This window comes from Enhydra lutris, unplaced genomic scaffold (genome assembly GCF_002288905.1).
Source record: "Enhydra lutris kenyoni isolate GAN:26980312 unplaced genomic scaffold, ASM228890v2 scaffoldscaffold13, whole genome shotgun sequence".
NCBI classification, from domain to species: domain Eukaryota; kingdom Metazoa; phylum Chordata; class Mammalia; order Carnivora; family Mustelidae; genus Enhydra; species Enhydra lutris.
This window is the reverse complement of record NW_019154097.1, coordinates 46,037,087-46,057,618: the sequence shown is the minus strand read 5'-3', so window position 1 is coordinate 46,057,618 and position 20,532 is coordinate 46,037,087. Positions and strand designations below refer to the sequence as shown.

The 20,532-nt window shown below is 59.3% G+C and overlaps 1 protein-coding gene across 5 annotated transcripts in view; it reads left to right on the top strand.

Annotated features, from left to right (window-relative positions):
• LOC111145953 (CAP-Gly domain containing linker protein 2) overlaps window positions 1–20,532 on the top strand; it is a 68,749-nt gene that overhangs the window by 20,019 nt on the left and 28,198 nt on the right. For all 5 annotated transcript variants that reach the window (XM_022501273.1, XM_022501275.1, XM_022501272.1 and 2 more), the window contains one exon: window positions 11,682–12,253. In XM_022501273.1, the coding sequence (XP_022356981.1) occupies window positions 11,682–12,253 (572 nt within the window). The remainder of the gene's footprint in view (window positions 1–11,681; window positions 12,254–20,532) is intronic.

The window sequence follows — 20,532 nt, the reverse complement described above, 5'->3', positions numbered from 1 at the left end:
TGCTCCCTCCCTGCTCTAGAGGGGTCTGAATCTGGCTCTGGTCCAGCCCTCCATGCCCCTTCTAACTGCCCCTGCTGTGTGACCCTGGAAGAGGGACTTAACCTCTCTGAGCCACAAATGGGATCCAGAGAGTTAACTGAGTGTGAAGTGCCTGCAGGTACAAAACTCCGGAAAGACTCCTTACTTTTCCTCTCCCCATCCCTCGCATCCCTCCCCAGCCCCAGTGCAGAAAAATTTGCAAGTGATAAAAGAAGCAGCCACTACCCTTCCGGTCTACTTGAGGCCACCGTTGGAGCTCTTTCTGGTCTTTTCTCGGGTGGTACGTCCATCCGCAAGCAGCTCCATCGTGGACCGTGCCCTCATCTCCGTCTCGCTGTGGTACTGCCTTCTGTAGGAAGTGCCCCCTGAGCCGCTGCGGTGTCTTTGCCCCCTGTGTGGCCTGCTACTTGCTTCTGGTCACACCGTGCGGGGCAGAGCCCATGAGGGTGGGGGCTGGGCGGTCTGACTCTGCCGCCGCCCCCCACCCCCGCCCCCAGGATGGTTCCAGAGAGAGGAGGTACCACGCTGTGAATGCCCGATTGATGACAGAGGCACACCCCCGTGCCTGCTGCTGGGCACGCAGGCGGCAAAGGCCGCAGCTGGGCTCCGAGTCCCCCTCCCTCCGCCTGGGCAGGTCCTGGCAAGACTCGCAGGCGACGGAGAGGGAGCAGAGAGCCCAGAGCAATTGGCCTGGCCAGAGGGGGAAGGAAGATTTCTGAGGCCCACAGCTGCTTTTGTCCCTGCTGGGCTCCGGGTCTCAGAACCAATCTCAGGAGAGGAGGGGGGGGCGGGTGGAAGCCCCAGAGAAGGTCAGGGTCACCCCCTCTCCCCTGCTGGCTCCTCTGCCTCCCTCACGCACCCCGTGGGCCTAGCTGTCTGCTGTCCGAGGTGCGGGACGTGCCCACCCCTGTAGGAGGCCGGGACCCTGTGTGAGGGGCACTGGGGCCCCAGAGGGGGTCTGGAGGAGTCTGGAGCCCGGGGGTGGGGCAGGGGGAGCGGCAGCAATAAACTGGCCCTGCTCTGGGAATCGGGGCAGTGGCTCCCTCCCAAAGTATGAGCTCAGCCTCCGGGCAGAGGGTCTGGCCGCGGGCCGGGCCTGGACCGATGCCCCTGCCCCCCACTCTGTGGGGACAGAGGGGGGCTGCGTCAGTCCCCAGAGCTGGGACATACAGGAAGTGGCAGGAACAAGGGGCCCTTGGAGGGGGACCGTCCTACTGGGAGGAGGCCCAGAGGTGATCAGAGCAGGGGGAGCGCAGGAGGGCGGTCTAGGGCCCTCCAGTGTACAGAGGCTCATGAGGTGCGGGGGGCAGCCCAGCCAGGCAGGATGGAGCACCGCCCCCCCGCGGCCCCGGAAGCTGTTTCAGATCAGGCTGTCAGGGAGGGCCTTGCTTAGGAGGTGACATGGGTACAAAGATCTGAGTGACAGACAAGCAGCGGCCAGCCCAGCTGAGCTGGGAAGAGCATCCAAGCAGAGGGGACAATGGCTGCAAAGGGCCCGAGTCTTGTGCAGCTCGAGTGGGCAAGGGGGAGTGTTGGGAATGGGTCCAGGCAGGTGCCAGGGCCCCAGGGGGAAGCTGGGAGCTGGCGCGGGATTGGGGGCGCCTGGGGCTTTGGAATCCATCCTGGGCCTGAGGGAGGAGATGGGGGTCCCGGCTTCCAGGCAGGCGGCCAGGACTGCCGCTGGAGTATACCTCTCCTTTGCGGCCAGAGCCCTCTGGAGGGGTCGGCAGGGTCTGCCGCTGCCCTATGATGGTGGGCAGGAGGGGACAGCGGCAGGCTGTGGCCAGGAGCCCTCAGCCCTTCCCTGGGGTCTGCTGCTGGGCCTCAGGGGAAGGCAGGCCAGGCCGGGTGGTGGGGGTCCCTCCTGGCCCCAACGAGCATGGGTGACATGGGGAGGGCTCAGGGCTGCCAGGCCAGGGACAGACACAGGCCACTGCTGCGCTCCCTCTGCCCCTCCCCCAGGGCAGGTGGGTCCTCGTGCGGGGGTCGGGGGGGCTTTCCTCTCCTCCCCGGCGCTGTGGTCCCACCCCAGAGGTGTCCCATTTAGGGAGAGAGCTGTTCTTTCCGTTTTCAAGCTGACGAAACTGAGGCTCAGGCCGTCATCGGAGTTGCCCAGAGCAATAGGGCCGGAGAGTGGCGGGGCTGGGGAGGAGGGTCTGGCTCAGGCCATGGGCACCTACCTCTCAGCCGCAGGGGTGGGGTGGCTGGGACCCCCTGGTTCAGTCCTGTCCTGGGCAGGTGGGACAAGTGATCGGTTCTGTTAGGCTGGTCACCAGTGTCTCCCAAATTGCCTGTGGCCTTTCCTCCTACCGGGGACCAGGACATGGAGATCAAGGAAGAGCGGGCATGGGAGCTTCCCCTCAGGCGGGGAGCAGGCCACTCGGGGCAGGGTCCACCACCCATACCACGATCCCCGCCCAGAGGGCCTGCACAGGGCCGGTCCCAGAGCTTCTCCGTTCTGGCTATGGAACTGGGGCCCAGATGCCCCCCCGTACCCCGTGGGTGCTCCAGACCCGGGAACCAGCCTGATGTGGCCCAGGTGGAGCCCACAGAGCTTGCAGCTGCCCCTAGTCTTAGACCCTAGCCCTGCCCCACTCCAGCCCCCGAGGATGGCTTTCTCCGTGGTATCCCGCTCCCTGGGAGGGCGGCCAGCAGCATCCCCATTTTCGGGGACTCGGCCCCGCTGCCGCGCACATGTGGGCAGACTTGTAGCCTTTGCGCCCGCACAGCCTGCCAAGCCCCAGGCAGCGCCCAGCCCCCTTCAAGGTCAACTTCTCCGGCCCTCCTCCCCTAACCACATCCTAAACTTTTTAATGGCATCAGGATGGGGAAAGCCAAGCTGAACATTTCTGTGGCTGGGCTGCAGAGCAGGTGGGGGGCAGGGCGGCCTCCTAATGTTCCTGACGTCGCCCAGTATCGATCCGGGGGGCAGGGGCCCATCTGCTAGCGCCTGCCGGCCGGCCGGCCCATGCTATGGCTGGAGCAGGGCTTCTCCATGGGGAGCTGGCTCTGCTCTTTCCAGGGTAAGCCTCGCACGTCTTTCTCCCCCTCATTCGCCACCTGACTCTGCCGGGGCGGGGGGGGGGGCGCTCTGTTTTCCTGGTTTCTGGAATAGGGAGAACGGAAGGGGACTTATGAGTCCCCTTTGGCTCAGGAAGGACGCTGAGCTATTCTTGGGATGGGGCTCACCCCAGCGTGGGCAGATAGAGGGTTCCTTCTTCAGGGTTGGCGGACTGGAGGCAGCGGAGCCCGGGGGGTGGGGCGGGTGGGGGTGGATGCCAGGGGGTGGGCCCTGCCTTGATCAGGGTGGGCCCTGGGGTGGATTTAGTCAGTGATCAGAAGGACTGACTGGAGAGTGGCCAGGCTGGGGACCTCACTGTAGGAAAGCCGGCTCCCTTGAGGAAAGCTGTAGAGACCCTGCCCTCTTCTTGACCTCTGCCTTGTGCACCTGCTGGGGACAAGAGGGGGCATAGAGCAGAGCGCAGCTTTGGGGTTCATGGTGCATTTATGTGTGTTGCTTTGGGGCCACCGGGGAGGGGAGGTCAGGGTCGTGGCCAGTCTGCATTTCAGCCTGGTCGCGGGCTCTGAGGATGGAGAGGGGAGTCGGTGTGGGCCTCCCTTCCCAGGGCTTGCATTCTGAGGGGGACTCGGATGTGTACCCTAGCAGCCTGGGAGGCGGGCTGCCTGAACCAAGGGAAACGGAGTCCTGCAGTGGGGTTGTGCCATTCGGGGGGGTTGGAGCTAGTCTGATGGACAGACAGGGTTTCCTTAGGTGACACGGAGAGGAAAATGCCAGGGTGACCATTCTGTCTGGGACAGCCCTAGTTTATGTCTGTGGTCTTGGCATGATGCTGTATTAACAGCGCCTCCCTTCTCTTCAAGGTGTCTGGTTTTGGGTGACGAATCATGTGGTCACCTTCTTTATAGCCCCTCCTACGAGGTCGGTGCTCATTAGCATGCTAAATGCTCTGACAAGTCCTGCAGCAAAAAAACCCCTAACTTTGTCTAAGCTGCTATTTCTCAAGATTGTGGGAATTTGGAGATTATTTACTTTCAAAATACCTATGAAATTCCCTTGGAACTGTGTTCTGTGGAACATTTAAGGAACTGCTTCCTTCCTTGAGGGACGGGGTCTTAGCATAGGCACACTTTTTTCCCTCCGGCCTTCAGGGACAGAGGGCAGACTCGGCTCAGACACTCCTCAGTTCAGAGCATGTCGTCACTGTGGTTCCTGCAAGTCCCCTCTTGTGTTCTTGTAAAACTGATACCTTTTTATCATACACGCTGCTCCCAGGCGTCTGTGTCCCTGTGTCTGTGTCCGGACACTCCTGAGCCCTGCATTCTGATCAAGTGTCACATCAGAAACACCTTTCCACATAACCTGGAAGAATTATTTTCAAAGTTGCTTAGGGGGCACCTGGCAGGCTCAGTCGGTAGAGCATGCGACTCTTGATCTGGGGGTTGTGAGTTTGAGTCTCATGTTGGGTGTAGAGAGAAGTTTAAAGAAATAAAATAAAATCTTAAAAAAAAAGTTGCTTATGAATCTGAAAGACTTGACCATAATTCATATAATGCTCTCCTGTTTGGGGGCACTTAGATTCCGGGTTTCATTTTGTTTTTGTTTTTTTTTAAGATTTTTTTATTTTAAGTAATCTTTATGTCCAGTGTGGGGCTTGAACTCACAACCCCGAAATCACGAGTCACACTCTGTACTGACTGAGCCAGCTACACACCCCCAGGGGTTTTTTGTTGTTGTTGTTTGTTTTGTGAATGATAAGACAGTCAGGTTTTTTTCTGTCTAAATTACTTCTTTGATGGGGCTCCTGGGTGGCTCAGTGGGTTAAAGCCTCTGCCTTCGGCTCAGGTCATGATTCCAGGGTCCTGGGATCGAGCCCCGCATCGGATTCTGCTCAGCGGGGAGCCTGCTTCCTCCTCTCTCTGCCTGCCTCTCTGCCTACTTGTGATCTCTGTCAAATAAATAAATAAAATATTAAAAAAAAAGAAAATTAAATAAATTTTGGATCCCTTCTTTGGGAAATGGACCGAAGATTACATTCTCTATTTAATTTTTTCTTCTTAAAAATATTGTTATTTCTTTTCTTTCTTTCTTTCTTTTTTTTAAAAGATTTTATTTATTTGAGAGAGAGAGCGAGCACATGTGAGAGCACAAGCGGGGAGTAGGGGCAGGCAGAGGGGGAGGGAGAAGCAGGGTCTCCACTGAGCAGGGAGCCCGATCCCAGGACCCTGGGATCATGACCTGAGCCGAAGGTGCCCCTATTGTATTTCATTTTTTGACATTTTTTAACCAAAGTAACACCGGCTTCTTATAAAATTCCAAGGTTAACCTAGAAGGTGTTCCCTGCCTAGAGTTGAAATGACCCAGGTGGGGAGTGATGATGAGAGTGGGTTTGTGTTTAGGGGGGGGGCTCCTGGATGTCTCCAGAGGGGGCTGAAGCAGGGCAGGGGTGCTGGAGGCTGGGAGGGACCTTTCCGTAGGCTGCTGCGGCAGGTGGTGTGAAACCTCATGGGCCTGCTATCCAGAGGGGCCTTGGGGACCCTGGAGGGAAGTGTGCGTTTCAGTTATTTCTTCTGTGGAACTGCTAGATCTGCCGGATAGCTGGATTGGGGGCCACGGTGAGGGGAAGGAACGATGAGGATTTGTGGTTTGAGTAAGTGGGTGTTGGGGGGCTGCACCCCGTAGTTGGGCAATACAGAGGAGGAGCCCTTGCAGGGGGTCACTGCGGTCTAGAACATCAAGTGTGAGGTCCTCAGGACATCCAGGAGGAGGCGGCTGCTGGAAGGGCGGGGCCAGGGGCCAGGGACGGGATCAGCACTGGAGAGAGCAATGGGGGCCCAACTTCTGCATCTTCCTCTGTCACTTGGATCTTTTACAAGGAGAATGTATTAGTGTCTTTAAAACAGCAGGGACGTGGTGACGGGTAAGCAGCGGCTCAAGGTGGGGGAGTGGGTTCGATTGTGGGGGGCGTACAGTGTAGGTCAGGGCTCCCTGGGTACTGACCACAGAAGGAGGACATCCCTCCTGCCTCTTGCCCCTCCCCTCCGCCTCCCTGCGTGGGAGACGGGTCAGAGACTTGGTCAGAAGACTCTTCTCTCCTGTCTGTCATTCAGGGGGTCTGTCGAGAATTCTGTTGGTCTTAGACTGGCCCCCTGTGCAGGGTTTGGGCTGGAACGGGACTAGCCCTGTGCTGCCTGCTCCGGAGAACAGTGGTGGAACGGTCAGGAATTTTACAAGCCAGATGTGAAACACAGCCTTGACGTAAGAAACCAGATCGTATCAACTTGCAGTGTAATAAATTCTCTTAAAAACATCCATAACCAATACTCAAAACTCACGACTTCTGGTTGTACTTACAGTAGTGTTCATACCGTCGTTTTACTACCGGTAAAATACTACTTTTTTACTAGTAGTCAAATTTTGTAATGTCTGTGTGTTTGAGGTTATTGCTCTGTGGTGGAAACACTATAGAAATTCTTTCCAACTCCGTGTTCAGAGGAACACCGGGCCGGCATCCTGAAATTGACTGTGGTGGGTAGGGTTCCTATTTTCCTCCCGGACAGCTCCTTGATAAGGCTTGACCTGCAGCCCACCAGCTGGAACACAGGACCTTGGGCGGGGGCGGGGGGCGGAGGGCGGAGGAGGCAAGTATGAAGTCTGTGTACACAACATCCCCGCACGGATAAAGTCTGGAGAAACCTACTCCAGGACAGTAAATGTAATCGTGTTTGTATGATGGAACTCGAGGTGGTTTCATTTAAAAAAGAAAAATCAGTAACTCTGCCTTCTGATTTTTCGGCAGTGGACGTCCATAGAATGAGGAAAAGTTAGTTGGTGGAGAAGGACCGCGGGTGACCGCAGGAGGGGGGTCCGTGGGGGAAGCTGTGATTTTATGGGCTGGGGGGCATTGGTGGCACACATGGAGAGCCAGTGAGGGGACAGAGGCAAGAGATAGTGGGGAGGCAGGTCCCTGGGGAGACCAAAAGGGGATAGAGGTTTGCTCCTAAAAGGAGAAGAATGTTCGTGGCTTTCCTGTAGAAACACGGGGCTAACAGTGGGCTCCGGGGGGGATCCGGGGGGGAACAGGTGGGGCGGGATCGGAGGTTGGGGGTGGGGGGAGACGAGGTGAGCCAGAGGCTGGCCTGCAGTGAGCCTCTGTCCTTGACGGGAGGAATGGGAATGGTTCTCCGCTGCTCGGGGATGTGAAGAGTCCGTGCACCAGCGCAGAGCCGCGGCGGCCCGTCCTGGGAGTGGGACCAGCTTTGTGCAGGCAGCTCGCGCTGAGGGCCTGCAAGCCTGGTGCTAGAGTGGAAACAGGGCCCTCCTGAGCGTCTGTTCAAGGATGGGGGGCACACATACACGGTGAAATATGGGATAAATCTCTGGAAGGATGGGGGTGCTGGGTGATGCAGGGGGACTGGCTTTTAGGAGAAGCACTCAGGGAAGACGTCTCTGAGGAGGTGAGGAGTGAGCTGTGTGACTGTCGGGCAGAGGTTTTGGAAGGCATTCGATCTCTGTTCCCAGGGATCCTTCTCTCCGCAGCCCCAGGCCCCCATGGATCCAGGTTCCTCCCTGTCAGGGAAGTGACCAGCTGAGTCACCTTGCCGGGTCCCCATTTGGCTGTGCCTGTGGTCCCCAGTGTCTGACCCTGGGGGCTCGGAGAACGGGGTCCCTGGCAGCTGAGATCCGGCAGGCATGGGCAAGGCCTGTCCACGGTTCCCCGGGCAGGGTGGGGTCCAGGCCCCCTCAGGAGGAGGGGGGCGGGTGCGTTCTCCCCCCCACCCCGGGCACCCCCGCTGGCCCCCACCTCCACGGCAGCAGGCCGCCAGCTGCCACCACCCCACACCAGGCCCCTCAGCCTTTTTCTTCAAAGTCCTGCTTTGAACTTGAAACCAGCAGGAAATTCCCTCGTGCCTGGCGTCTGGGGAAAGGACCAAGTGCTCAAGAGAGGGTTAAATGTTGCCCTCTGCTTTCTTGGGGGCTCGCTGGGCCCGGCTGCTCCACTGGGGGGCTTTCGAGGGAGGGGGGCCCAGTCCCTGCCCTCAGGGCGCTTTGGGAACCTGCCTTGGAGCCCTGGGGGGGTGTGACGGTGGGGTTGGGGGGAGCCAGCCAGGTCCCACAGCTCTGGGAGAACGGGTGGGGCGGGAGACCATGAGGTCCTGGCTGTTCCTGGCTTAGCCCTTTTCGTCCTGCAGGGAGACAGGCCCAGACAGGGGAAGGAGCCCGGCCCGGCCCGGCCTGGGTGTTACTGAGGGCTCCCTGGAGGGAAGGGGGCTCTGTCCCAGTTTTCCTTGCCTTCCCGAGCCCAGGCCTCTGGAGGCTTCCCTGCTGGCGTCGGGGATTTGACGAGGGTCTGTCTCCGGGAGGCTGGGGCAGCTGAGGGCACCGAAGAGGAAAAATGAGGCGAACCGCGTACCCCCCCTTCCCCCCCCGCCCCGAGCGCCGTCACCGCAGGCTTGGGACCTGGATTTGAGCAGCTGTTGGAACAGCTGGTCTCTGGGCCTGTGACCCTGGAAGGGGCAGGACGGGACAGGGCAGAAAGATTACCTGAGGGGCTGCCCGGCCCGGGACAGCTGGGGAGGAGGACAGCTGGGCAGGCAGCTTCTCTCCAGGAATAGCCACGCTGGGTGCCCCTCGACCTGGGACCCTCTTCTGCGCTCCAGCCAAAGAGACCAGGTAGACCCAGGTGCTTACCTACCTCCCAGCTACCCAGGTCAGTTTGCGGGCATCACGGAGACCCAGGGCGCACGGAAGCTTCTAGAAACAGATATGGGAAGGGCACGTACCGCGCACTCGAGCATATGGGGGAGCTGGCAAGGGGAGGGCCCTGAGCTAGACCGGCTGGGCCTGACTCCTGCCGGGGTAGCTTTGGACAAGAGTCACGACCTCTGCTTCCTGATCTGCACGATAAGAATATAACGTAGAGAAAGCGTCCAGTCCTAGCTGAGGTCTTCACGCTGCCACGCTGGCTCCCTGATGATGGGCCCCACGGCTCCTTGGGCCGCATTACGAGGCGGGCATGGGCTGGGCCATATTCTCATTCATGGCTTCCTCCATGTAAGGCTGCTTTCCAGAGTGGCTTTTCCTATGGACGGTGCCCGCCTCATCTGCGGGGGGTGGATGGGGTTCCCAGCGCCCTGCAGAGGCTCCTTATAGTACAGGGCTGTCCTAGGGCATGACTAGGACCATGAGGACAAGGTCTGTGAGCTGACGATTACTTTTCCGGGTTCTGTGCCACCTGTGGAAGGCCCCGCCGGCTGCCTCGCTTTACTCAGGGGTAGAGCCCCCTGCCCAGGGTCACTGGAACCTGCCTGGAAGCCTTTCTTTGGCCTCCTGGGACCCCTTTGTGGTTTTTAATTTTTTTTTTTAAGATTTATTTATTTATTTTATTTGACAGACAGAGATCACAAGTAGGCAGAGAGGCAGGCAGAGAGAGAGGGGGAAGCAGGCTCCCTGCTGAGCAGAGAGCCCGATGCGGGGCTCGATCCCAGGACCCTGAGATCATGACCTGAGCCAAAGGCAGAGGCTCAACCCACTGAGCCACCCAGGCGCCCCTAATTTTTTTTTTTAATTCTTCAGTCTTTGTATAAATCATTCTCATCAGAATAACACCAGGCAGTGCCCACTGTGTGCCTGTACCGGCCGGGCACGGAGAACAGCCCCAGAACCGGGGTGCAGGTGAGAAGCAGTCCTAGGGGCGGGGGGCTAGGAGCTGCGGGCCTCTGGGGCTCCGGGGCTGGCTCCCTCAGCCACAGTGGCCTCTGCCTGGTGGGATCTCGGTGGTGGCACAGAGCCTCGCCCCCACCCCCACCCCAGGGGTCTTCTCCAGATGGGACGTGGAAGGGGACATCCCTACACAGGCTGGAGTAAAAGGCGAGGTTGTAAGGAGCTGCAGGGTTTGGCCAGATTCTGGAAAACGGGTCCATTCAGGGGAGCCCAAGGGACTGGGGGTGGTTCTAGGTTGAGGCTTTGGCACGGCAAGTGCTTAGCGCGGTGGTTTGGTTTGACTTATGTATGTGCCCGACACTAAGAGCCAGAGGCCTGTGGCCGGTGGGCTCTGCTGCCTCTTGCCTGGGGGCCTGGATGAACCACCCGATGTCTCCAAGCCTGTTTCTTCCTCTGTCCATCAGAGATAAAATTATTTCACGGGATTAACCGTGAGGGTCCGATGAGCTCCTGTGTGTCTGTCTCTTAGCAGCATGGGTGTGGTTACTGTGGATTCAGTCAAGTTCAGCAGCGAAGCTGCTGACCTCCCGGGAGCCCCTAGGTCAGGAACCCCCATCCTGGCTGCCAAGGCCCTGGTGCCACGTGCTTCCCCAATGCCTCTGCTGCGGTCCCAGGGTCCCAGAGAGAGAATCCCTGTGCTTGGTCTCGTGGGTCTGGCTTGTCCTGGGGGCTGTGTGGCTTCTCCAGCCCCCAGAAGTTCTGGCATCTAGTCTCGATACAGCCTCCTGCCAGGCCTGGGCTACTTGGCCTTGGCTGGAAGGAAGATGCGGGGGGGAGCTGCTGCCCCGTGGCCCCGCCACTGGCTGCCCCGGGAAGGACTTGAAACACAGGCAACTCTGCTGGGGTGTGGCCGCATCTGCATGCCTCCTGTCCCCCATCTCTGTATCCCACACGCTTCAGGCTCTGGAGTCGAGAAGGATGGGGTCTTTTCTGTCTGATGCTGCATCTGGCGGGAAGTTGGGGGGCAGCCTCCAGACCTCGTGGGGTGAATGGGCGGGGCTTCCTGAGCCCCATTGCGCGGGAGGCCCTCTGTGGGGCCCAAGAGCCAGATACACAGAAGGCACATGGGTTCAAGCCCTGCTTTGTCTCTCATGAGTGACCTCGAGCTAGTAGCTTCCCTTCCCTCCCACCTCCTCATCTGTAGCCCATCAGAGCCCAGGCCTAGGCGGCAGGTGCCTTCCCTGGGTTTGAGTCCCGAGTCTGCTGTGTGGCCTTGAGCAAGGCTGTTGCCTCTCTGAGCCTCAGGGTCATGCTTCCTTTGAAGAGGGGCTGGGCCAGCGTGCACCTGGCAGCCCAGAGAGCCTGGAGTTCAGCCCCAGGAATGTCGCGGGGCAGGACTTGCCTCCCACATACCTCTACCCCATTTTTCCCTGCTCTGTGCAGCTGCAGCTCAGGGAGGGGAGACTTGGGAGTGGAGCAAGACGTTTTCTGGCCCCTTCCTTTCCCCAAGGCATTTGTGGTTGTCGCCAGCTGTCCAGGAACAGTCTGAGAGCCTTTTGTGGGGCCCTGAGCTGACTGGGGCGGGAGGTGGGGGACACAGGGATCACTCACAAGATCTGAGTCCCGCTGAGGGTCGAGGGTCGTGGCTGGTCTCAGGTTAACAGCCGGGGCTGGAGCCCACCGGGGGATGGGGAGGGAGCAGCTTGGAACCTTCAAGAAAGGGTTCCTTCAGGGCCCTCGATCTCGAGGGACTCTGGGCAGTGAAAGGAGACCCTTTGCTGAGCTTCTGAATCCTTGACCTGCCAGGCGGGGTTGGGACGTAGAGACCTCGGGTTGCCCAAGGCCCCATGCCTGGCCACGCCTGCCTCAGTTTCTCCACCCATGAGCTGGCGCGGGCACCCCCCGGCCGGGACTCCGCGCCCCCCCGGGGTCCTGACCACAGCCTCTCTCCCGCCCGCAGGCTCCCCCCTGCACAAGCAGGCCTCGGGCCCTGTCGCCCCCGCCGCCGCCCCCGCCCCCGCCCCCGCCGCCGCGCCCGAGAAGCCGGGCCCCAAGGCGGCCGAGGTGGGCGACGACTTCCTGGGGGACTTCGCGGTGGGCGAGCGGGTGTGGGTGAACGGCGTGAAGCCAGGCGTGGTGCGGTACCTGGGCGAGACGCAGTTCGCGCCGGGCCAGTGGGCCGGCGTGGTGCTGGACGAGCCGGTGGGCAAGAACGACGGCGCGGTGGGCGGCGTGCGCTACTTCGAGTGCCCGGCCCTGCAGGGCATCTTCACGCGGCCCTCCAAGCTCAGCCGGCAGCCCGCGGCCGAGGGCTCGGGCAGCGACGCGCACTCGGTGGAGTCGCTCACCGCCCAGAACCTGTCGCTGCACTCGGGCACGGCCACGCCGCCCCTCAGCAGCCGGGTCATCCCGCTGCGGGAGAGCGTCCTCAACAGCTCGGTCAAGACCGGCAACGAATCGGGCTCCAACCTCTCGGACAGCGGCTCCGTGAAGCGGGGCGACAAGGACCTGCGCCTGGGAGACCGCGTGCTGGTGAGTTCCTTCCCCCCTCCCCTGCCACCCGCCTTCCCTGCCGGCTGAACCCCCGGAGGTGGGGGGGCGGGGAGGGGACATGGGGGGCTGGGGTGGGGTCCAGGCTGGGGCTCCCCATCCTTCTCAGAACCGCAGAGTGATTGGGGACTCAAGTGAGCTCTGGAGATTGCCGCTGTGTGACCCTGGGCAAGTGTCTTAACCTCTCTGGGCCCCTGTCTTCCCATGTGTAGAACGGGTTGAAATGCCTGAATACGTGTGGTGCCCCTGGACGGTGCTGGCCGCTTAGGGAGTGCTCCTTGAGTGGTAGCTCTTGCTGGTACCCTCCCCTGATCCAGTCCCCCAGTGTGGATATGCCAGGCCTGTCCTGGAAAAGTCTGAGACCGGATGTGCTCAGGATCTCCGGCCCGGGGTCAGGTGGTTCAGACACCAAATCCACTGTGACGCGTGACCACTGTTGCTGTAGGGGAGAGAACTGGGTCACGGGAGCCTGAGGGACTGCCGGCCGAGTCTTCCTGCCAGGGACCCCTCTTCTGTGGCAGTCCCTGGGACTGGGGCCAGGTTGAAAGGGGGACAGTTGGCCCCCAGATCCTTAGAAGTCCGGAATGAGGCAGCAAGGCAGTGCTTCCCTTGTCACCTGCTGCGGTCGGGCCTGGGCTGGGGGTGGCAAGGTGATGACAGGACAGGATCTTGTCCCGCTACACCAAGCCCAGGGCTGGGGTGGTCCCCAGAACCACAGGGTAGGGAAGGAGAGCACAACACATGGGACGGTCTCAGAAGGGGGTCGCTGGGCTTGGGTGGGAGGAGCCAGTGGGGCGTGGTCTGCTGGGGGGAGAGGTCCCTGTGTTTGTCAGTGAATCTTCCCGTGGGACAGGGGTGACCACAAGTCTGGAGCACCAAGGCTGAGTGGAGAAGGGATTCCTGGGCTCCGGGGTCCTGTTGTGGGGACCGCAGGAGGGTATTGCTGCCCAGGATTCTCCTTCCCTACCCCGAGGACCTGCCGTAAGGCCAAGGTTCCCCCTGGAGGCATATGGGAAGAGCATTTGCACTGGGGCAGGGGCACGAGAGGTGCCCCATTACCTTGTTGGATCCTCAAGCCCACACTGGGTACAGTTTTATCCCCACTTAGCGGGTAGAGACGCTGAGGCTCAGAGAAGTTTAAGAACTTGGTGGTAACTTGCCAAGATGCAAACCAGCCCCTGAAACCTGCTCCCGGACTGTGTCTACCCTGCTGATCTGTCTGGGGTCTGCCCCTCACCTCCCTGGGGCCACTTTGCCAGCCCACTGCCCTGTGGACAGAACTGCTCGCCGCGGTGATCTGGTGGTGGGCGTGGCCAGACCTGGTCCCTGCCCCCCAGCAGCTTACAGTCCACCAGGGGACAGAGATGGTGATCCATGTGATAGCAGACATCAGGGTCTCCTTGTGGATCTGGATAAGTGCCGTGAAGAAATGCAGTGCCTTGAGAGCCCATCGCGGAGGCTTGACCTGGTCGTCCGCATCCCTGGGGCCAATGCTGGGACTGAGATGCCGGGAATGGACTAGAGAGAAGCAGAAGAGTAGGGGGCCTGAGCCGAGAGCAAGGGAGCTGGGCCAGGACAGTGCCCATGAGGCTGGTGTGGGCTGACCCTACTGGGCTGGGGCCTGGGCTGGAGTAGAGGGGGTTTGCTCTGTTCGCAGAGGGAGCCATGGAAGGATTTATGCAGCAGCACAAGCGGATCCATGATTTAAGCACAAGATGGGACAGGATGGGAGGGCGTGGGAGCGGAGAGTCTGGGGGCTGCTGTGGGACAGGGAGGCCGGACTCTCAGGGTCTGGTTAGTGTCACGTGAGTTGCCCTGGTGTGGTCTGCGACCTCTTTGGTGGAGGACGTGGAGGCTCCGGTGGGGGGGGGTTATCGGCCAGCTCTGCTTGGCCCCCAGGCTGGGGGAGCAGGGAGGTCGAACCCCAGTTTGATCTTGTCTGGAATTTCCCCTTGCACCTGCTTCCCCTTCAGAGAGTGGGAAGTAGACATGCAGGACAGGACAGGAGGCAGACAAGCCTGCACAATGTGGGCATTACTCCAGAAGCGTCCACCAGGCCCTAGCCCAATCGGCAGGGCTGGCAGCAGCCTGAGCACACAGGCCCTGTTGCCTTCCCAGCACGTTCTGTACCTAGTCTTTGGGGTCCTGCCTTAGAAGGTGGGAGTTATCTCCCATTTTACAGAGGAGAAAACTGAGCTCAGCCCAGGGTCACGCAGCCGGGGGACGAGAGACCATTCAGTCCTCTATACTCAGCAACCGTGGCAGCCCTAGAAGCAGGATATCCTTGGATTCTGGGTGGGGGAGAGCTCGAACCTGGGGTTTGTTTTCTGCTGAGAGGATAGAGCCCCATGGGCCCCCCCATCCCACCCTAGTCCGCAGCTTCTCTAGGGTTAGTCCTGTAGCCTGGTCCGCTGCTCACTGCCAGGATCCGGCTGGCCTGACCGGCCCCCCGGCTTGCTGTGGCTTCCCTGTGCCTGCTGTAAACACCTGCCCCGACCGCGCCCTTGAAAAAATTACATGCTGGACGTGGGTGACTGTAGAGGCCGGAACTTGTTTGAGGTCAGGGACTCTAGGAAAAACAGTACCCAGGAAAATACTGCTTTGCACATTTTCTAGATCCTGTGATCTTGTATGTGCGTTAGCTGGGCCCCTCCCAGGCACTTGGAAGCGGCCGGCATGGAAGCTGTTAGCTTCCCCGGTCTTTCTGAACGGGGCATGAGCCGTGTTCACGTTCATTAAGTTGAGCTGTTCTTCAGAGATACCTATGGATCCTGGTTTCACGGGGCGTTCCAGGCTACCCCCCCAAGGTCCACATACTAGCTGAACACTGGTGGGCAGGTTATGTAGGCTCCCCGTGCCTCAGTTTCCCTGCTTGTGAGATGGGCTAGTAGTTCGCGGCCACGTGCGCAGTATTTAGAAGGTGTGTGGCTCCGAGTAAGCGCCCCGAAGCGTTAGCTCTTTTCCCGCATTAAAGTCTCCTCATCTGCATTGAAGTTCTCCTTGGCCATGGCGGGTGGGGAGGGGGTCCCAGGTGCAGTGAGGGGCTCAGAGCTCAGAGAGCCTCCCCGAGGTGACACAGCAGCTCGTGATGACCTGATGTCCTTGGCTGTCATTGGTCAAGCCCTTGCTGGGGCCCACTTTGCGGTGACCGGTGGCCCTGCTCTTGTCCTTTCCCACCTCTCCGCTGCCCCGGCACGCACACGGAAAGCCTTCCCGACCGCTGCCTGGAATTCCTCCCGCAGTGAGCTTTTCTGACCCCCGCCCCCCAGACTCCCCACTGCCCTCGGCTCTCGGCCTGGGGCCCCAGTCACCATCCTCCCCACCCCTGTGCAGGACCTCATTTTTCCCCTAATGGTCCCCCTTTCCCTGCATGGCTCTGCTCTCTGCCCCCGCCTTCGCCCACCGTAAAAACCAAACGACCCCTGATCCCTTCAGCCGTGCCCACCTCTGTCTTCCCTCTGGCTAACCCCCTCGAAAGGCCCATTTGTGCACACGGTCTGTACCCTCCACTCTCCTGCACCCTGTGCTCTGGGGAGACCACTGCCGCCCAAGGCTGCCAGGGATCTTCATGTCGCAAACACGACAGCCAGTTCTCCGTCCTGCCTTTGTTTCATGCCCCGGCCTGGCAGAACTGGCCACTGTGCATCTCCCTGCCTCCTTCTAGAAGCACTGTCTTCCCACCACTTCTCTGATTCCACACGCTCCCCGGCCCGCTGCCAGCTCTCCGGCCCCCACTCCCTGCTGTTCCTCTTCTCAGGTCAGGTCAGAACCCTGGCCTCGGCCTGTCTCCCCTGTGCTCTCTCCCTGATGGGACCATCTGGGCCTCTGACCTAGAACATTCCAGGCACTTGGGGGCGTCCTGCCGCCCAGGTCTGGATCTCCCGCATCGGCTCAGCTCTTACGTCACATCCCTCCCCCGAGCATATATTATTTTCCTGTGGCTGCTGTAGTGAGGACCACGAGCCAGGTCCTTAAGGGAAACAGGTGCCTGCTCTCACAGCTCTGGGGGTTAGAAATCTGGGGTCCGAGGCGTCCCCAGGGCCATGTGCTCTCTGAAGGATCGGGACAAGCATCCCCGTGGCTTTTCCTTCGGTTCTGGAGGCCGCTGCCGTCCCTGGCCAGCAGCCACATCATACCAGCGTCCGCGGGCACCTTCACACTCTTCCTTCCGTCTGTCTTATTACAAGGACATCAGTCACATCCCTTAGGGCCCACCCTGATGGCCTCCTCTGCACCGCATCCCATCTACAGGACCTTAGGGGGTCAGGACTTGAGCATGTCTTTTGGGGGGACACAACGTGTCACACGTGACCAAAACAGAATTCAGTTGTTTATCTCCCGTGCCCTGTCCCTGACCTGTTCCTCTCTGTCGTGCCCATCCTTGGGAACGTGCACCTGCATCTCTAGCTGACCAGGCCAGGAACTTGGGACCCGGCCTTGGGCCCTGTTTTGTCTCCTCCCCGACCACGGGACCCATCGGGAGGTCTCTGTGCTGATCTCCGAAACACCCCCAAATCTGTCCCCATCCCACCGTCTCCCCGGGCAGCTGTTCTCTCTTGGACAGTGGAGATCCCTCCTCCTTGGTCTCCTTGTCACTACCCCCCACCCAGGTCCCAGAACCCCAGAGGCTCCCATCTCACCTGGGTTAAAATCCACCTGCCTTCCCATGGCCCGAAGCCCCTTGTGACCCCTGCCCACTGTCAGGTGACGCGGCTTCCCTCCCTCCATCCTGGCTGGGCCCAGCTGCACCTGCCGGCTCTCCTTCCCTCCCGTGCCCCAGGTCGGCTCCTGCGCCAGGGACACTGTCCCCCGGGGCGTCCCACAGCTCGCTGTCCCATTTCCGCTAGGCTGTGCGCCTCGGGCTCTCTGGGATAGAGGACTCTGGTGTCCCTCTGCGAGCCCCCGCCGGTCACCTGGATTAGTTACTTTCTCCCCCGCTGCCTGCTTCCTGCCATGGATGAGCCCCCAGTGCCTACACCAGACCCTGGGGCCAGGAGGGTGCTCGAACGTACCTGCTGGGTGACTGACTCAGGGCCCTGTGGGTAGCCCCAAGCCAGTGAGGCACCACAGGCACCGTGTTGGGGCTCCACAGGCTGGTTGGACCCCAGGCTCCCCTCACTGGCAGAGAAGACCACCGAGGGGCCGCCCACCTCTGTCCCCTCCACTCCCCGGGAGCGACCCATCTCCCCAGCCAGCCTCCTCCTGCCAGCAGCCCCACCCCTGCTTCCGCATGCTCCCCTCCCGCCCCCTGGCTCCCCAGCAGGTGCCGCTCCAGCTGCGGACATGAGCCCCTCATGGTCCCCCCAGCAGCCCTGCGAGGGGGGCTGGCTCACCCCCGCCTCCTGACGGCGGAGCTGGACAGATGACCGGCCGTAGACGTTTTAAGTGAGTCACAGTTCTGACTTCCTCAGAGGAAAGTCCCCTAGGAACAGAGGAGCTCGGCCTGCCCCCCACCATTGCTCCGAGGGACCCCAGATCTAGCTGGTGCTTGGCCTAGGCCGGCAGGGACTCTGGGCCCCGAAAACCCACGGGTGGTGGAGAAGGGGAGGGCTTCTTTCTGTCTCTCCCTCTGTACCCATCCCCTCCTCATTCTCTTTCTCTCGAATGAGTAAAGTCTTCAAAAAAGAAAAAAAAAAACTATCAAGCCATGAAAAGACACAGGGGAACCTTAAATGCAAATTGCTCGGTGACAGAAACCCATCTGAAAAGGCTCCATACGGGGCTTTGGTTTTAACTATTGACATTCTGGAAAAGCCACACTTTACGGGACGGTAGAAAGATCAGTGGTTGCTGGGGTTGGGGGGCGGCCGGGGTGAACAGGGGCAGCCCGGAGGAGTTCCGGGCAGTGAAGCTACTCTGTTATGCTGTGATGGTCGGTGCTGGTCGTTATACGTTTGTCGAGACCCCCAGAACGTCCACCACCACGAGGGAACCCTGATGTCAACTGCGGACTTTAGTTCTCAGGAGAGCTCAGCCAATTCTCTTCATCTCCTGAGCAGGCTGGGGAGAGTCTTTGGTTGGGGGTAGGGGGACAGGGGTGGGGGAATCCCAGGCAGGTTGGATTTAAAAATTAGGATTCAGGGAACATTTGGATCCTGAAGGCTGAGCCCCCTTCCCGGCTGGCTGCTTCTAGAACTCTGGCTGCCAAGCCCGTGCCCTCCTCAGTGGCGAACACAAGAGGCTTTGCGGGGGACGGTGGCTGGTCCTCTGGGAAGTTAGGGAAGGTCACACATTAAATTTGAAGGAAATGCCCATGAATATATGAACATGACTCTTCGGGGCACAAAAAAGCTCTGGGAAATGAAGAAAATCCGATGACCCACATTAAGAAACCACGAAGTCTGAGAAGAATTTAAGGAAATCCCCCAGAAAGTAGAACGAAAAGACAGATGGAAACCAAACTCCCAGAGAGCCCGTCCAGCGCCTCCAACATCTAAACGCAGCGGTTCTGGAGAGAGAAAACAAGAAAAGGAGGATGGAAGTCAAGTATTTCTCGGTCGGAAGGGCCCAGGGGAGCCCAGGGCTAGAGGCCCCCACCCTGGACCTCCCTGGGTATCTGGGCAACCCCGGGTGCAGAGAGCAAGCCCTGTGGGTTTCTGGGGCGGGCAGACGGGCTCACCAGAAGGACTGGGACTCTGTTGGACTTGAAATGTCTTAACAGTCCTGCGAGGTGGGAGCCTTCCAAATCCCGAGGGAAGGGACCCAGCCGTCCTCACTCCGGAGTGAGGGAAGCGAGTGTTCACGCAGTGACTTACACATGGATGTTCCCAGCAACGTGGTTCACACGAACCAAAAAGTGGGAACTTCCCAAATGTCCAAGAGTGGGCGAACGGGCAAACAAAATCTGATGTGATCCATACGCTGCAGTTTTATTTGGCCATAGGTAGGAATGATGCTGAGGAGTGATCCTGATGGTGGTAGACATGGGGGAACCTTGCAAACGCTATGCCAGATGGACAAAGACTAGACGCTAAGCGTCACCGACTGGTGATTCCATTGGTAGGAAACTATCCTGGGGGTGGGGTTTCCTTTTGGGAGGGATGAAACTGTCCTGGGATCCCAGAGCAGTGATGGTTGCAAACGAAAAGCCACGGAATTGGACACTTTAAACAGGTTAAAATGGTGAATTTTGATGTTCGTGGCATTTTCACCTCGATTAGCAAAAGGGAGGCTAGAGTAAAAAATGATGTCCAAATTTGCAGAGGCTCAAAGAGTTTATTTCTTTGGGCACCTTTTCTTAAAAATAAGGAAGTAAACTGGAGCGCCTGGGTGGCTCAGTGGGTTAAAGCCTCAGGTCATGATCTCAGGGTCCTGGGATCGAGTCCCGCATCTGGCTCTCTGCTCAGCAGGGAGCCTGCTTCCCTTCCTCTCTCTCTGCCTGCCTCTCTGCCTACCTGTGATCTCTGTCAAATAAATGAGTAAATAAATAAATAAATAAAATCTTAACAAAAAAAAATAAGGAAGTAAACCAAGAAAAATGGAAGACCTAGGATCCAGGCAAGACGGGGTCCAGCCCAGGAGAGAGGCAAAGGGACTCCTCAGGGTGACGGTGACGGTAGCCACGAGGCTGGTGGCCTCCCAGTGGGTCATGTGGCTGAGGTCACGTCTTCTTCAGAAGGAACTGGATGGGATCCCCCAGGCCTTTCCTAACTGAGAAACTTTGGGGTGGAATGAGTCTTGTCTGTAAAGGCCAGGCGGACGAATGATCGTAAGGGACAGTTGTTACCTGGAGGGAAAAGTTTGTGCCAGAAGGGAAAAGCGCTGCAGCCTCCCGTACTTCTCCGTGAGCAGCGAGTCGTAGCCTCTAGAACTGTAAACCTAGAATTTGACCAAAATTGAGACACCACTGCCTGGGAGAGGGGACAGAGCCGGGACGTGTGTGTGTACACGCGTGCAAGGCAGTGATGACGGGGAGCTGACGCCTCTCCTTGATGGGAAGTCGAAGTGGGGGGTCACCAAAATTGAGAAATCGAGAAATAGCGCTGTACGTGTTAGGAATAAGGAGGTCAGTGCCAAAATATTCAGCTTAGAGAGTTGCCGTGTTTGCTTGTGGAGTGAGGTTGAGAAACTTCTAGGGCCTTTTTTTTTTTTTTTTTTTAAAGATTTATCTATTTTTGCGAGAGAGCTCGCACACAATCTGGGGTAGGAGCAGAGGGAGAAGCAGACTTCTTGTTGAACGGGGAGCCCGACGCGGGGCTTGATCCCAGAACCCCGGGATCATGACCTGAGCCGAAGGCAGATGCTTGACCCACTGAGCCACC